At 36.3% G+C, this 16,023-nt stretch overlaps 1 protein-coding gene across 1 annotated transcript; it reads right to left on the bottom strand.

Moving 5' to 3' along the window:
- Positions 1–2,742: 2,742 nt before the first annotated feature.
- Positions 2,743–3,684, bottom strand: LOC126080306 (olfactory receptor 8K5-like). Its single transcript, XM_049891557.1, has one exon. It carries the CDS (start codon positions 3,682–3,684, stop codon positions 2,743–2,745), a length of 942 nt encoding a protein of 313 aa, XP_049747514.1.
- Between the last annotated feature and the right edge of the window lie 12,339 nt (positions 3,685–16,023).

Below are 16,023 nucleotides of genomic sequence, written 5' to 3' on the forward strand. Positions count from 1 at the left end.
GATCACATATTGAACATTTCTATTCATATGCAATAGCAGAATAGGAAAAGCCATAGAGACAAAAATCAGATTCATGGTTGTCAGGGGCTGTGTGGAGGTAGAGAAGTTCAGAAGAGGTATCCTAATCTATAGGAGGACATCTATGGAGTGATAAAAATTATCTTGTGCTAGATAAACCTGATGGTTACACATTATTGTGAATGTAATAAAAGCCACTGAATTGAACACTTTTAAATGATGGTGTTGTGAATTTCACCTTAATAAATAATTATTATAAACACACATTTCAGCTCTTCAATGTGTTGTCTATTAATGCTCTGTTCATCAAATTCTTCAATTTATCCATTTCTTGAGTTTTAGAATTTTAAGATTTGTACTTTTACTGCAAAATACAGAAAAAATACATTTCATGATGAAGTAGATTTTTAGAGTTTGACTTAATAAATATATAAGTTTATATTGAATGAACGTTTGTGTTAAAAAAATCAAGCCAATGTGGTGTTTATATTAGCCACTGCATTTTTGTTCATCGTCTCTGTTTATACTAAAAAAACCCAACAAAACCAAACCCAGTGCCATCGAGTCAATTCCCACTCTACTATATAGGACAGAGTAGAACTACCCCATAGAGTTTCCAAGGAGCGCCTGATGGATTTGAACTGCCGACCCTTTGGTTAGCAGCAGTAGCACTTAACCATTATGCCACTAGGGTTTCCTCTGTACATACATACATACTTAAATATATATATATATATATGGATACACACACACAACCTCAAGCTGCTAACCAAAAGTTTGGAGTTTGGAATCCACCCAGGAATGACTTAAAGAAAAACCTTTGGATCTACTTCTGAAGAATCAGCCATTGAACCCTTATGCAGGACAGTTCTATTCTGACACACACATGGTCACCATGATTTGGAATTGACAAAGCAATGGTGTGTGTGTTTCTTCTATCTGAGATCAATTTTTTGGAGCTCCTAATTTTTTTAATATACCTTTATGTTGGTTCAGTGCAGTCTTAAATCATACATAAATATGTATAGGTACATATTAAATCATATAAAATATGTAAACTGCATTATACTCAATAACACTCCAAATTAAAACACCTAGAAATCTGTAATTTTATGATTACATAAATAATATTCTGTTTACCTGTTTTACCATAGTAGCTTTTCTGACATAAATTGTTGTCACTTCTTGAACAGTTTTGATTCTTTCCAAAATATGTAATCATTCTGCATTTTTGACAAGGTTTCTGCTTTAGTTCAGTATTGGGTATTGCACATATATTCTAGCTCTGTCAGATGCTATTAGGTTTCCAAAAAAATGAAGAAAATATGCACTTTAGGCATAATATACTAAAGTTTGTACTTCTCTGGATTAGTGGCACACATACTTGTGGAGACTAGAACAAAATCAAGATGGGGTAAGGACCATCAGCACTATGGTAAATGTCTTTACTTTCTTGTTTTACCAGCCATCTTATTGAGCTATTCAGAATTTTTTCTTAGAACTCTGTCTGTGCCAAGGAAAAACAGAGAGTAAACACTATTTCATTTTTGTTTTGAGTAAATTATGACCCTTGACAAGTGTTTTGTCATTAACCTAATGAAGATGAAGACAACATGGAAGATAGGAAGATTTTTTGTTAGTTTGAAAGGAATAAAAATTGGAAATATCATAAATATTTATTCCCACAGTCTTTTAGTGAACAAAAAGAAATTAATGGCAAAAGTATTTACTGCTTCAGTATAATATCGATGCATTCAGTAGAATTCAGCTTACCATCCCTTATACATCCTCTACAAATGAAGTGTAACAATATCCACATTTTGCCTTTAACAAAATACGTGGATGTTGAGCAATACAGTTGTTCACTCTAGAGTAATATGCCCTTTTTATACATTGATCTTCCTTCTTTATACATATAATATTCTCCAATACATTGAAAATAAGACTAAGAAAGCATGCCAATATGTTCTCTTGGTTTTAGAATTCTTTTTTAATCATCATAATCTCCATCAGTTATTACCTTTAATAAATAGTCCTTCACATCAGGCATCCTTAATATTTTTTCTCCTTCCTCCTTTTCTCTCCCCGTCTCTATTCACTTTTCATTTTTTTTTTCTTTTCTGACTACTGTCTGTGCATGAAGAATAGGGTAGTGAGAACCAGCATGCAGGACTAGTTTTCTCAGAAGGAAGGATGTCAAATTATATAACTGATCAAAATTACCTAGCACACTTCACATATGTTGGAGCAGCACATAGATAAGAAATGATTATCACAGTAGGAGACACAGAAGGCTAATTACTGATGGGGTCAACAGGAACACCAGTAACACTTTGTCTCCAGTTTTGATTACTTATTTTAGTATTAATTTAGTCTAAGAAAAGACATGAAAGCAAGGTTGAGAACATTCCCTTCTTAATGAAAACAAAAACAACATTGAAACAACCACACGGTTTACTGATGAGGTGCCTGACAAATCTTTCCATTAGGGAAATATGAGTTTCTATAAAATCACATAAGGAAGGAATGAATAGAAGCTTGCCGTTTTGGGGAAGAAATGACATTTAAGTTGAAATATACATTATGAGAATTAATTTGAATGAATATAATGGGCACAGAGCGTTTGTCTTTGCTTTATAATCAGTCTTAGCTTTGCAGCCAAAGAAAATGTTTTAGAGATACTTTCCAGTACATTTGCCTCAAAACAGTATTGCATATTGAATACTAAATACAAAGATTGCATGGATTCTTAATGGCCCTGTAGAAGGCACTTTTTACTTCTTTATTCCTTAAGCTGTAGATCAAGGGGTTAAGCATAGGAATGACTAAAGTGTAAAACACTGAGGCCATTTTGTCAGTATCAAAAGAATGAGCAGATTTGGGCTGCACATACATGAACAGTAGAGACCCATAGAACACAACCACCACTGTCAGATGAGAACCACATGTGGAGAAAGCTTTTCTCCTGCCCTCAGCAGAATGCATTCGAAATATGGCTATCAGAATCAGCAGGTAGGACAGCAGGACAACCAGGAGGGATGATATCAAATTAAATGCTGAAAACATTATGATCAACAACTGTACCTCTTGTGCATTTGAGCAGAGCATAGGTATCAAGGGGACATCATCACAATAGAAATGACTGATGACATTAGAGCCACAGAAGGTCAAAGTGAAAATCTTAATGGTGAACATCAGAGACTGAAAGATACTATGAATGTATGGAATACCCACAAGCACATGGCAACGTCTTGGGGACATGATAACATTGTAGAGCAGAGGGTTACAGATGGCCACATAGCGGTCATAGGCCATGGCCGACAAGATGAAAAGTTCACTGATAATGAACAAAATGAAGAAAGCCAGCTGTGTGGCACATTCATAATAAGAAATGGTATTTTTATTCACAACAAAAGTTACCAGCATCTTGGGACAAATGACAGTAGAATTACCAAGATCAATGACGGCCAGGTGTCTGATGAAAAAATACATAGGAGTATGTAGGCGGGAGTCCACCTTGGTCAGGATGATCAGGCCTAGGTTTCCCATCACTGTGATCATGTAGATGAGGAGGAAGACCCCCAAAAGGGGCAGCTGCAGTTCAGGGCGCCTTGTGACTCCAATAAGAATGAATTCGGTCATCACAGTTAGGTTCTTTTGGTCCATTTAGTCCAGTTACCTCTTCTGAGAAAAAACAGATATGCTTGTATTATCTTTCATATCGCATCGTCTAAACAAACAGAGGGCAAGAATTTTACCACTGAACCACCGATGCTTTCTTCCTTTGTATGTGTGGTGAGAAAATTAATTTTTACAGCTTACTTTAATAATCTTTAGAATCTCCTTCATCCCAAAATAGGAGGGGTCCATATAAAACAGAGTATTTACTGATACAACATAAATTAAATTCTAAAGTAGATCAACAGTATTTGTTATTTTGTTGGTAACAAACACATAGTTTTATTAATATAGAAATATTATACTTTATTTTATCTGCACAATGTCATCAGCATTTTACTTTAGAGCCCTTCCTTTTTTTGGTCTGAGAATATTTACAAGATATTGATATTCTTAAAGAGAGTGAAAAAGATAACATGAAGTTAGGGAAACTTAAGTTTTGTGGCCCCTCATCAACTCTGGCCCCTTCCAAGACCTTCAGCAAGGCCTTAGCAACGCATTCACGTAGTGATGTATCCTGGTAAGTGTCCTGAAAGAAGAATATTTTAACCATGATCAGTTAAAGGCACATTCTCTTGCCATTCCAACATCCTTTCCATTACACTTTACCAAATACCAGTTTGCCTTGGGGTACCAGTAGGCATTTCTGGAGTCCAAATAAATAGGTTTTGAGTTAATGATATTTGAGGCTTAGAAGGTATATTTTTATGGTTCAAAACAATGACATATATCATTTAGTAATGCTATCATTCTGGTGTTAGAATAGCTTCTAAGAACATGCCTACCACCTAGTATGCTGAAATGTGTCTTGAATTTAAGAAAGCTTATATTTATAGATTTTATGATGTTTGTCACCAAGATCATTTTGTCTATAATTTTGTTTCTATTTCTTTCCCATTCTAAATAAATATTCACATTTCTGCTTCAATTTGTATTTATATTTCCTTTTTAATGGAAACCTTCAAAAATGTATAAGATTCAAGACACAGATGATATGAATCCATTCCTGCTAAAATCAGTGGTCTATATGAAAATCCAGAGATTTGTACTACTTAATTGAATGTGGTCTATTTCCTCTAACATAACAGCATGGAGATGAGAGGCTCCATAAGGTATTTAGAATATGCACTTTTGCATTTATATCATCACATATCCTAACTATCAATTTATTTCTGGAAATCTACAACAGATAACTTGCAGGGTAAAAGACTGTGATTTCCAGATATCTTAATGATAACACCTGCCCTTTCATTTCATAAAATTTTACAGAGAATTTCAGTAAATCAATGTGGAACTTCCTTGATTGGAATTAATGAAGCTCCTTTAGCTTAATCCACTTGGATTCCCTTTTACGTCTTCTCATATTCATTGCCTTTTAATGAAAACTTAGGATTCTTTAAGCATGAGTTTTGACTGGAACAGTAAGTAGGTTTCCAAATATTCGCTAACATGAAATACTGCGCAGAAGTATTACAGTGTGATAGCATGCCCAGTGAAATTACCAGGTAGAAAATTACTGGCCTCTGACAAGATCTTAGTTTGTGGCAGGGATCTGCTGAAGTCCTGACGTGGACTACAGGCAGATATCTGCTAAGGATGACTTTTTATCCTGTGGCTGGCTGAAACTTTCAGGAGAAAAGTAGTAATTCTAGGAGTCTGATAATTTCTGGTTCAATTTTGCCAGCCTGATCCAGAAGATTGAGGGCAATACTGGAGATTGTGAGTTGCCTTCACCCCTTCTTCCTAGAAAAGATTGTGTGCTGTTTCTGCAGTAAGTTTCACTCTCTCTTCTGGGTCTTTCTTCTTCCACAGTATAACGACTATAAGCCTAACCCCTTTTGAAAACTTTAGTTCAAATTTGCTCTATTGTAAGTTCTGATACCATAGATATTTACTGTAGAATACTTGATTGAGCAAAGAAATTTGAATTTCTAGTTCCATCCTACCATCTTTAGTTCTTCAATGTTCTCTAAGAATTATTCTAGTGTGTATTGAGTCTATCAACATCTTCAGCATCAGCCACTACCTCCCTGTTAAGATTCTGGATTTTTGACCCACTCATTCTCCTTTTTGGAAAAAAAGTATCTCCGATTTGTTCTGAACGTCTAAATGTGTACATTTTAAATATATCTGAGTATGGGTCATCCTTAATGCAAGCAGAATATAGACGTTTGTAAATAAATAAATAATTTCTCAATCCTGATACATGATAATGTCAGGTAGGTATTATTTTAGGTGCAGGGAGTTCTTTATATCACCATAACTCTTAAAAATCATACTATTTCCTAGTCTACTTCATCAGTTTATAACACCCATTCAGAAAAATCAGTAGTAAGCAACTAGTAGAGAAAATAAACAACAAACATCATCATCGTGATCAACAGCAACAACAAAAATGCATGTTTTCATGGGAAATTCTTACGCAAAAAAGTGTTCAACATTAATGAAATGTTCCATGGTACATACTTATACTAACAAGATTCATTGCTTAACAAATATTTCATTGGACAAACTTGCAATAAAATTATATTTATTAAATATTACAGCAACAGGTACAGGAGCCTTGGTCACATTTATACCAGAAAAATTGTTTACTTTTGAGAAATTCAAAATGCATCAGTGTGTTCTGTATTATATCTTGCATTCTAATCTTAATTTGTTGTTGTTATTCATTGCTCTTGAGTTGGTTCTGACTTACAGTGACTGCATGTATAACAGAACAAGATTATGTCGATTCCTGTGTCATCTTCATGGTCATTGGTATGTCTGAGTCCACTGTTGGGCCTACTGTGTCAATCCATCCCACTGAAGTGTCCATCTACCTACCATCCTATTGGGCCCCTAATTTAATAAATACGATGCCATTTTCTAGCAATTTTTCTTTCCTGATGTGTCCAAAGTAGGAGTAACATTAATAGATTATATTAAATTAAATTGGGGATGAAATTTTGAGGTATTTCTATTTCCCTCATCACTTTCAGTAATCAAGTGTCACTATCAGTTACCCCAAATCAAATAGAGCTCTGGGTACACACTTAAGTTTTAGGATTTAGTGTCCTTAAAACATCATAGAGCTCCATGGAATCCTAGTTAACAAAAGAGAAAATGAATGTTTGCAGTGAAGTTGAAGGGATCAACAGCAAGTGGCCATAATAGTGTCTGCAGTTAAGAATCATGGAAAATGACCAATATCCAGGTGACAATCAGAACCAAAGACAATTCTTATCCACTCACCTGGAGTACAGAATCAGCTTTTCTTTTCTTGAATGATTCTCTTGTTTTCTTTGGTAGGAGGGATTTATGATTTTCCTTCTCTTTGCCATGTTCCCTGAGGAATTAGCCTCTATTTCACTAGTTATACCCAAATCATCTGAGGGAGCTAAAAAAAAACAAAAAAAATTGCCTTGATTTCTCTGTTAATTATCTAAGACGCACTACATATTCCCCAGAGAAAAAATAAGGGGTAATTTGATGAAAGAAACAAAACACAAGTGATCTTTATAGTCCCATGGAATGTACATGATGTAAACATATTCACACTCTTACACAGTCAAGAATTATAGATACAAAAACCTAGATGTAAATCCATCCATGAGTAACTGAAATTTGACAAAGGGCCAAAGTCCATTAAAGAGGGAAAAAAATGGTCTCTTTAATAAATGGTGCTGGCATAACTGGATGTACATCTGTAAAAGAAAACATACCTCATACCATACACCAAAGCTAACTCAAAATGGGTCAAAGACCTAAATAAATAACCTAAAAAGATAAAGATCATAGAAGAAAAAATAGGGTCAATGCTGGGGGACTTACATAATGCATAAATGGTATCAAACCCTAAGTAACAATGCACAAACATGTCGGACAATGGTCTAATCTCTAAAATCTAGAAGATACTGCAACACCTCAACAACAAAAACACAAATTATCCAATTAAAAAATGGGCAAAGGTCATGAAAAGGCACTTCACCAAAAGACATTCAGGTGACAAACAGACACATGAAGAATTAAATGCATGAGATCACTAACCATTAGAGAAATGCAAATCAAATCTACATTGAGATACCATCTCACCCCAACAGTATTAGCACTAAATCAACAAACACAAAATAACAAATGTTGGAGAGGTTGTGGGGTGATAGAAACTCTTATGCTCTGCTGGTGGGAATGTAAAATGGTACAAACATTTTGGAAGATCATATGATGCTTCTTTAGAAAGTTTGAAACAGAAATACCATACAATCCAGCAATCCCACTCCTATGAATATACCCTAGATAAACAAGAGCCAACCCATGAATAGACATATGCACATTCATGTTCACTGCAGCAACATTCACAATATAGCAAAAGGATGGAAACAACTAAGTGCCCATCAACAGATGAATGGATAAACACATTATTGTACATATGTGCAATGGAATACAATGCAACCATAAAGAGCACTGTTGAATTCTGGAAACATCTCACAACACAATCTGGTGGGCACTATACTGAGTGCAATAAGTCAGTCATGAAAGGACAAATATTGTATGAGACCATTATTATAAGTACTCAAAAAAAAGATTTACACGTGGAAAAAAAAAATTCCTTGATGTTTATGAGGGTGGGGAGGGAAGGAGGAGGGAAAATCACTAATTAGACAGTAAACAAGTGTAAACTTAGGTGAAGGTAAGGACAACACATGTCCTTGTTATTGTTAGGTGCTTTCCAGTTGGTTCCGATTCATAATACCCTTATGCATAACAGAATGAAACACTGCCCGGTACTGTGCCATCCTTACAATTGTTCTTACGCAGCCACTGTGTCAATCTACCTCGCTGAGGGTCTTCCCCTTTTCCACTGACCCTGTACTTTACCAAGCATGATGTCCTTCTCCAGGGACCGATCCCTCCTGAAAACATGTCCAAAATACGTAAGACACAGTCTCGCCGCCCTTGCTTCTAAGGAGCATTCTGGTTGTACTTCTTCCAAGGCAGATTTGTTCATTCTTTTGGCAGTCCATGGTATATTCAATATTCTTCACCAACACCACAATTTGAAGACATCAATTCTTCTTCAGTCTTCCTTATTCATTGTCCAGCTTTCACATGCATATGATGTGATTGAAAATACCATAGCTTGGGTCAGGCGGACCTCAGTCTTCAAGGTGACATCTTTGCTTTTTAACACTTTAAAGAGGTCTTTTGCAGATTTTCCCAACGCAATGCGTCTCTTGATTTCTTGACTGCTGCTTCCATGGCTGTTGATAGTGGATCCAAGTAAAATGAAATCTTTGACAACTTCAATCTCTTCTCTGTTTATCACGATGTTGCTTATTGGTCCAGTTGTGAGGATTTTTGTTTTCTTTCTGTTGAGGTGTAGTCCCTACTGAAGGTTGTGGTCTTTGACCTTCATCAGTAAGTACTTCAAGTCCTCTTCACTTTCAGCAAGCAAGGTTTTGTTACCTGCATAAAGCAGGTTGTTAATGAGCCTTTCACCAATCCTTACTCCCCGCTCTTCTTTGTATAGTCCACCGTCTTAGATTATTTTCTCAGCATACAGATTGAATAGGAATGGAGAAAGGATACAATCCTAACGCACACCTTTCCTGACTTTAAACCACTCAGTATCCCCTTGTTCTATCTGAACAACTGCCTCTTTATCTATATAAAGTTTCCTCATGAGCACAATTAAGTGTTCTGCAATGTTGTCTGTAATTTTTTATTATCCACACAGTCGAATGCCTTTGCATAGTCAATAAAATGCAGGTAAACATCCTTCTGGTATTCCCTGCTTTCAGTCAAAATCCATCTGACATCATCAATGATATCCCTGGTTCCACTCCCTCTTCTGAATCCAGCCTGAGTTTCTGGCAGTTCCCTGTTGATATATTGCTGCAGCTGTTTTTGAATGATCTTCAGCAAAATTTTGCTTGCATGTGATATTAATGATATTGTTCGATAGTTTCCACATTTGGTTGGATCACCTCCCTTGGGAATAGACATAAATATGGATCTCTTCCAGTCAGTTGGCCAGGAAGCTGTCTTCCATATTTCTTGGCATAGACGAGTGAGCACTTCCAGGGCTGCATCCGTCTGTTGAAACACCTCAGTTGGTATTCTGTCAATTCCTGGAGACTTGTTTTTTGCCAGTGCCTTCAGTGCAGCTTGGACTTCTTCCTTCAGTACCATTGGTTCCTGATCGTATGCTACCTCTTGAAATGGTTGAATGTTTACAAATTTTTTTTTTGTTGTAATGACTCTGTGTGTTCCTTCCATCTTCTTTTGATGCCTCCTGCATTTTTTAATATTTTCCCCATACAATCTCTAACTATTGCAACTCGAGGCTTCAATTTTGTCTTCAGTTCTTTCAGTTTGAGAAATACCGAGAATGTTCTTCCCTTTTGATTTTCTATCTCCAGCTCTTTGCACATGTCATTATAATACTTTGTCTTCTCTAGCTGCACTTTGAAATCTTCTGATCAGTTCTTTTACTTCATCATTTCTTCCTTTTGCTTTAGCTGTTCAACATTTGAAAGCAAGTTTCAGAGTCTCTTCTGACATCCATCTTGGTCTTTTCTTTCTTTCCTGTCTTTTCAATGACCTCTTGCTTTCTTTATGTATGATGTCCTTGATGTCATTCCACAACTTGTCTGGTCTTCAGTCATTGGTGTTCAACGTGTCAAATCTATTCTTCAGTTGGTCTTTAAATTCAAATGGGCTATACCCAATGTCGTATTTGGCCTTGTGGATTGCTCTGATTTTCTTCAGTTTCAGCTTGAACTTGCATATGAGCAATTGATGGTCTGTTCCACAGTCGGCCCCTGGCCTTTTTCTGACTGATGATATTGAGCTTTTCCACCTTGTTTTTCCACATCTGTAGTCAATTTGATTCCTGTGTGTTCCACCTAGTGAGGTACGTGTGTATAGTCGCCATTTACGCTGGCGAAAAAAGGTATTTGCAATGAAGCCTTTGGTCTTGCAAAATTCTATCATTCGATCTCCAGCATTGTTTCTATCACCAAGGCCATATTTTCCAACTACCGATCCTTCTTCATTTCCAACTTTCACATTCCAATCACCAGTAATTATCAGTGCATCCTGCTTGCATGTTTGATCAATTTCAGACTGCAGCAGCTGATAAAAATCTTCAGTTTCTTCATCTTTGGTCTTAGTGGTTGGTGCGTAAATTTGAATAATAATTGTGTTAACTGGTCTTCCTTGTAGGTGTGTGGATATTATCCTATACCGACAGCATTGTACTTCAGGATAGACCTTGAAATGTTCTTTTGGATGATGAATGCAACACCATCCCTCTTCAAGTTGTCATTCCCGGCAAAGTAGGTTATATGATTGTCTGATTCAAAATGGCCAATACCAGTCCATTTCTGCTCACTAATGTCTAGGATATCAATATTTATGCATTCCATTTCATTTTTGTTGATTTCCAATTCTCCTAGATTCATACTTTGTACATTCCAGGTTCCAATTATTAATGGATGTTTGCAGCTGTTTCTTCTCATTTTGAGTCATGCCACATCAGCAAAGGACGGTTCTGAAAGCTTTACTCCACCCACGTCATTATGGTCAAGTCCATTTTGAGTAGGCAGCTCTTCCTCAGTCATCTTTTGAGTGCCTTCCAACCTGGGGAGGCTTATCTTCTGGTACTAGATTAGACAATGTCCTACTGCTTTTTATAAGGTTTTCACTGGCTAATTTTTTTCAGAAGTAGACTGCCAGGTCCTTCTTCTTAGTTTGTCTTATTCTGGAAGCTCAGCTGAAACCTGTCCTCCATGGGTGACCCTGCTGGTATCTGAATACTGGTGGCATAGCTTCCAGCATCAGAACAACACACAAGCCCCCACAGTACAACAAATTGACAGACATGTGGAGTGGGGGACAACACGTAGTATAGGGGAAATCAGCACAACTGGGCAAAAGCAAAAGCATAGCTGTTTCCTAGACACATTCAAACACTTTGAGGGACTGAGTATCTGGTACTGTGGGCTGAGGATCATAGTCTTGGGGGACATTTAAGTCAGCTGGCATAACATAGTTCATAAAGAAAATGTACTACATCCCACTTTGGTGAGCAGTATCTGAAGTCTTAAAAACTTGTTATCTGCAATCTAAGACACATCTTTTGATACCATTCCATCTGGATCAAAGGAGTATGAAGAAAATGAAAGACACAAGACAAATATTAATCCAAAGGACTAAAGGACAGCATGAACCAGAGGCTCCATGAGTCTGAGACTAGAGGAACTAGATGGTGCCTAGCTACCACCAACTATCACTCTGAAAAGGATCACGACAGACAGTCCCAGACAGAGAAGGAGAAAAATGTAGAAGAGAATTCAAATTCACCAAAAAAGACCAGGTTTACTGGTCTGACAGAAACTGGAGGAAATCCTGCAACTGTGGCCCCCAGACACTCTGCTATTCCAGAAGTGAAATCATTCCCAAAGTCCACTTTTTGGAAAACAATTACAGAGGCTTATAAAACAAACAAACAAAACACACCTGAAGAATGTGGTTCTTAGTTTAATCAAATATACAAGACCAAATGGGCAATTCCTGTTCCAAAAGCAAGATGAGAAAGCAGGAAAGGACAGCAACTGGAAAAATGGGCACTAGGAACCCAGGGTGCAAATGGGGAATAAGTTGTCAGATTGTGAGGATTGCAGCCAATGTCACAAAACATTACGTGTATACATTTTTGTATGAGAAATTAACTTGAGTTGTAAACTTCCTCCTAAATTACAATAAAAAAAAATAAAGAATTTTAGATACAATGGAAAAAATAAAGTACTTGTCAGCTCAATCCCAGCAGAACTTGGGCAAAGTCATGATGAAATAGTAAATGCTTTTGTCAACATTACATAGGGTTTTTTTCTTTGACTTCATTATCCAAAAAAAAAAAAAAAATAGAAAGTAGGTATTGAGTTATAAATATATCATTTAACTCATGCATGTGTTAAACTCATTATTTAACCCATACATTTAACCCATACTATTCCCATTTTTTTATATTTGTTTTTTTTTATTCCCATATTCAGAGAACGCCAAACTTAGTTAAAATATGTAATTTTCCTGAAGCTGTACAATTAATAACTAGAGGATTTGAAACTAAAACTTCAACACTCCTGGTCTATATCTGTGAATGAGTGATATACACACACATATATACCTTTCTTTCCATATGACAAACTGGCAATAATTGTTGTAAGGCAAAGCATTACCACAGTGATTGCCTCAATTGTAGGATTTCCTGAGCTACCACCACTGTTGGATAATGTTTAGTACAACCTCATAGAAATTCTAATCTATTTCTGATATCTCTATTCTGCTCCCTCAGTTGATTCCAGTGTTTTATGCCAATACTATACTGCCTTAGTTATTGGAGTTTGAAATTATATAGTACGGCTATTTCCAGTTTTTTCTTCTTTTGCCACATTGTTTTGGATAGTGTAGTTGTCTTGCCTAGAAGTATTCATTGATTTCCAAATACATGTTAGAATCATATTGTGACTACGATACCCCCCCACCTTCACCCCTACATGAATCAACTTGATTTTGTTCCTGGTTTCTAAGCTGGACTGCAGCTAAGATCAATAAGTGGGGGCTGACTAGATCAAGAGGGACTACCTAGAGGCTTGATACTGACTGAGCCTCAGGATGCACGACATAATTTATCATGGCCATGTAGTGAGGCCAGTAAAGGCCTTGGAATCAGAGGCTCAGTGGAGCTTCCTAGGTGGTGGGAGATAATATACACTCTCTGAAGGGTAAGCATGTTTCCTGAAGACATGAAAGCTCTGTGCTGAGACCCCTCCCAGGCTTCGCTCTGTGTTTTAGCATCCTTTATTCTGCTAGATCAAATGTAGCCCATTCCCTGGAGTTTGTGAGACATTTCCAGAGATTATTGGACCTAAGAAACAGAGAAGGGGCCGGTACCTGCTGACTTAGCCCTGGATCAATGAGGATAAATTAACCATGGAAGGAAAGCTTGCATTTCCACAAGATGCAATTGGCATGTGGAGTAGAATTTATCACACACCACACATTTGGTGTAAGAGGTGATTCATCTTAGCCCTCTGGACAGGTTTGAAATAATTGTCTGGTGGGACTCACTTGAAAGGTTTTGACATTACTATATCTTTAGATAAATACACGGAAAAGTCACGATTGAAAAACATTGAGTCTTCCAGTCTGAATATAACATATCCCTCTCCATTTGTTTTAGTTTTCCTTAATTTAGCTCAGCTATGTTTTGTATTTTTTTTAGTATACAGGTATTACATGTCTTTTGTTCAACTCATTCTTATGTATTTTATAGTTTTCATATCATTGGAAATAGAATTTAAAAAATTTACTTTCCAGTTGTTGGATATTAATTATTCAATTATCTAGGTAAAGTGCATAAGCACCGAAAATGGTAAGAAAACTATTTTTATTCATTAAGAATATGATACCATACTGGTGCTGTCAAGTCAATTCTGATTCATAGTGACCCTATAAGACAAAGTGGAAATGCCCCATAGGATCTCCAAGGGGCAGCTGGTGGAATTGAATTGTTGACCTTTTGTTTGCCAGCCGAAATCTTAACCACTGTGCCAGTAGGGTTCCAACAACATGATAGTCTAAACAAAAATGTCTAAAGAAAATATAAAAACTATTAGTTCTAAAAAGTGAATTTAATAAGATCCCAGTATGTAAAATTAGCATATAAAATACAGTTTTATATTTTGTATACTAATTTCACATTAGGTATGATCAGGCACATTTAAGGAATTAAGCTTGAACTTATAGAGACAATGCTTACAAATTCCTCCCAGGAACCTTACAATATTTTGAGAACTCTAGAAGAGAGAACTCACCCATATGTCCGTGTACTACAGGTGAAACCTAGTGGCAAATTCTTGATTTGGCTTTCTATTCAAGAGAAGCATTTGCAAATTCAATCTGAGATACCCTATAAAAACTTAAAAAGCACATTTAAAAAGCCTATATAATAAGTTACACAGGTATATAAGGACTGCCAAATGAGTGAGCTAATCTGTCTTGGAAGAAATATAGCTGGAATGCTCCTTAGAAACAAAGATGGCGAGACTTCGTCTTGTATACTTTGGACATGTTATCAGGAGGAACCAGTTCCTGGAGAAGGACATCGTACTTGGTAGAGAGGGTCAGCAAAAAAAGGGAAGACCATCATCATGGAGATGGACTGACACAGTGGCTACAAAATGGGCTGAAGCACGACAAGAATTGTGAGGATGCCACAGGATGGGGCAGTGTTTCGTTCTGTTGTACATAGGGTTACTAGGAGTGGGAACAGACTCGAAATGGAACAAAATGACAATATAATAAATTATCATTCTTGCTGCACCAATAAATAATGATGACTAGTCTTATTTAAGATCAACAGTAACTTTGCTTTGGAATTGTTTTTGATTAAAAGGGGGATGGCTGTAGAGAAATTTTATGTTTAAAAAAAATTATAAAACACCCTTGTGCGCTATCAAATTCTGATCATTGTCTTTGAGCTATTTTACATCTCCTTGTAAACTATGAAGGAAGGTCCAGGAAACTTATGATATTTTGAGAACTCTAGAAGAGAGGAACTCACTCATATTTGTGGGTTCTACAGTGAAATCTTGGTTTTCAATTACCAAAAAAAAAAAAAAAAAATCCTAGATATTGTAGTTTGGGTTCTCTAGACAGACAAAACCAGTGAGATGTGTATATGTGTATATATCTCTCAAAAGGACGGTGAATGTAGAGCTAAAATTTATGTTTAAATAAATTTTAAACATAAATAAATAAAATTTATGTTTAAATCAGACTAGAACCTGATACACACACACACACACAGATTTACTTCAAGGGATTGGCTTATGTATTTGTGGGTCTCGCAGGTCCAAAATCCCTAGGTCAGGCAGCAAGCCAAAGACTTCTTCCAGCTTAAGTCCCAAGACCCACAGGTCAGACAGTAGGCCAGAGAATTCTGCAAGCTTATGTCCCAAGATACTTTTGTTTCTTTATTTACCTCTTTATTATCCATTGTACTTTCCCAGCTACTATCTATACATTTAGAGTATGGTCATGAGAATCAGCATATCCTTCACTAGATATCAAAAAAAAAAAAAAAAAAGATATCAAAGGAGGAAGGAAATCAAGTTAAATGCTAGCAGATCAAAATCATCTCTTCTACATATGTGTTTGATTACAGAATAAATAGCAAGAAACATTTATCACAGTCAAATTGGTAGATAACAGGACAAATTATTCATGGTGTTAACCGGGGCACAGATAACTCTTTTCAGCCTCAGGAAGTACAATGAAAAT

The sequence above is a fragment of the Elephas maximus genome, chromosome 7, assembly GCF_024166365.1.
Source record: "Elephas maximus indicus isolate mEleMax1 chromosome 7, mEleMax1 primary haplotype, whole genome shotgun sequence".
NCBI classification, from domain to species: Eukaryota; Metazoa; Chordata; class Mammalia; order Proboscidea; family Elephantidae; genus Elephas; species Elephas maximus.

Coding starts and splice junctions, on each gene's coding strand:
- LOC126080306 (XM_049891557.1), bottom strand. CDS start 3,684: ATGGACCAAAAGAACCTAACTGTGATGACCGAATTCATTCTTATTGGA.